This window comes from Hibiscus syriacus, unplaced genomic scaffold (genome assembly GCF_006381635.1).
Source record: "Hibiscus syriacus cultivar Baekdansim isolate YM2019G1 unplaced genomic scaffold, ASM638163v2 tig00111582_pilon, whole genome shotgun sequence".
Taxonomy (NCBI): Eukaryota; Viridiplantae; Streptophyta; class Magnoliopsida; order Malvales; family Malvaceae; genus Hibiscus; species Hibiscus syriacus.
In genome coordinates, this window is record NW_024063126.1 from 3,535,695 (window position 1) to 3,537,865 (window position 2,171).

The following is a 2,171-nucleotide window of genomic DNA, read 5'->3' on the forward strand; positions in this document are numbered from 1 at the left end:
TATATAGTTTACATATGACCTATATATATATATATATACTATAGTTGATATTTATATACTATATAGTTTACATATGACCTATATATATATACTATAGTTTATATTTATATACTATATATATTATATATAAACTATATATACTACATAGAAACTACATAGTTTATATATAAATTATATATGAATTATATATAAACTATACGATTTATATTTATATATTATGTATAATTATAAATAATATATATTGTATAAATTATATAGTTTATATATATATATATATATAGTAATATGGTTTAGGGTTTATATTTATATTAATATTGATATTGATATCGATATGAATATTGATATTTATATTGATATTGATATCGATATCGATATTGATATTGATATTGTTATTGATATTGATATTTGTATTTGTATTTATATTGATATTTGTATTTGTATTTGTATCCGTATCCGTATCCGTATCCGTATCCGTATCCGTATCCGTATCCGTATCCTATCCGTATCCGTATCCATATCCGTATTCGTATCCGTATTCGTATATAGTTTATAAACTATACTATATAATTTATAACATATAGTTTATATTAATATTAATTACAAATTATAAACTATATTATATTAATATAAGTTAATATTAATTATAATATATAATTATTTTAATATTAATTATAAATTATTTATTAATATAAATTTTATAAGGATAAGATTGAAAACTGGCGCCAAAAGTAACCATTTTCGCCCTTTTCCCGACCAAACCCTCCCTCCTTTATTTTCAATCTCTCTTCTTCCCCGCTCAGCATCCAAAACCTCTCCCTTTTATCTCGTTTTCCCTCTTTCGTTGTTTCCGTGTGCCTAGTTGTCTAGTTGTTCAATTAATAAACTTCGAGTATTAGCAACAATTGATATCAGGAAATTAGTGTTATATATGTCCTTCCGAAGTAGAGTTTTCCATGTAGAAAGGAGAAATCCCTCTTTCAGAGCCGAAGAGAAACCCTAACGACACTTTGCTTCCAAATTTGATCTGCGGCTGCTCAAATTTTCGCATTCCCAGGTAAACTTTACATTCCTAGATTTCCTGGACTTTTATTTGCATTTATAGTGTTGTGGGTGTTATTTTTAATCGTTATACGGACTGGCTTTTTTAGTAACAGGCGAAACGATGTCTTCTGTTAGTGAACTGCTTGCTCTTACGCTGCTTTGATTCTCCACGACGATGGCATTCCCATTACCGTATCCTCTATGCATTTTTGTTTTATGATTCACCGATTTAGAGTTTAAAGTTTATTTTTATTTCTAATGGGATTTTGATTATTGTTATTGGAAGAATTAATTACCCGTAGATTTGGGAAGTTGGTTGTTTCTTTAACTTTTGCTAATAGACTGAGAAGATTGCAACTTAGTTAAAGCTGCAAATTTCGGTTGAATCTTATTGGCCAGGTTTGTTCGCTAAGCTTTTCGAGAAGTGTGACATTGAGAATCTTATAACCAATGTTGGTGGTGGTGGTACTCCGGTTGCTGCTGCGCCTGTTGCTGCCGCTGGTGGAGGCGGTGCTGCTGCTCCACCTCCTGCTGAGGAAAAGAAGAAGGTTGGACTATAAATCACTAATGAAGAAGCAGATGCATTTCGTTTGTCACCATTATTCTAATGTGCGATATTTTTTGGTTATTCTGCAGGAAGAGCCAGATGAGGAGAGCGATGATGATTTGGGATTTGGTTGTTGATTAGAATGCTCCTTTCAGTTCCTGTTTTGGTCACATTACTGGTTTAATGCTTTAAGCTTTGAGAGTAGTTGTTGTTTTGAGTTTATCTGTATTAGTATTTGTCTGTTTTGAGTAATCTTCCTTTAAGAATTGTATGTTTGAGTCTCTTTTTATATATACAAGTCTTCTAAGACCATTTTTTTCCATTTTGGAGTGTTGAATTTATGTTGGTTATTTCATTGCAATGCTGATTTGGTGCTTAGTTTGTTGTTTGATCTGTATCTGTGAGTATCGGATATATGTGTTATCACTTTTTCATACGCATGCCGTGAGTATTGGATATATATATCCTCTGGCATTGAGGATCACACGTTTCGTATGCATGCTTAAATCTGATAATATGTATATCCTCTAGTATAATGCCGACTATTTTTTGACATTGTCGTTTGTTCTTAGTATGTTTTGGT

The 2,171-nt window shown here is 30.8% G+C and overlaps 1 protein-coding gene across 1 annotated transcript; it reads left to right on the top strand.

Moving 5' to 3' along the window:
• Positions 1-1,403: 1,403 nt before the first annotated feature.
• On the top strand, positions 1,404-1,915 carry LOC120165239 (60S acidic ribosomal protein P1-1-like; the record flags this gene model as incomplete). Its single annotated transcript, XM_039174798.1, has 2 exons — positions 1,404-1,589; positions 1,678-1,915. Coding segments are annotated over 2 exons (234 nt in total), but the record flags the coding sequence as incomplete, so codon positions are not given.
• Between the last annotated feature and the right edge of the window lie 256 nt (positions 1,916-2,171).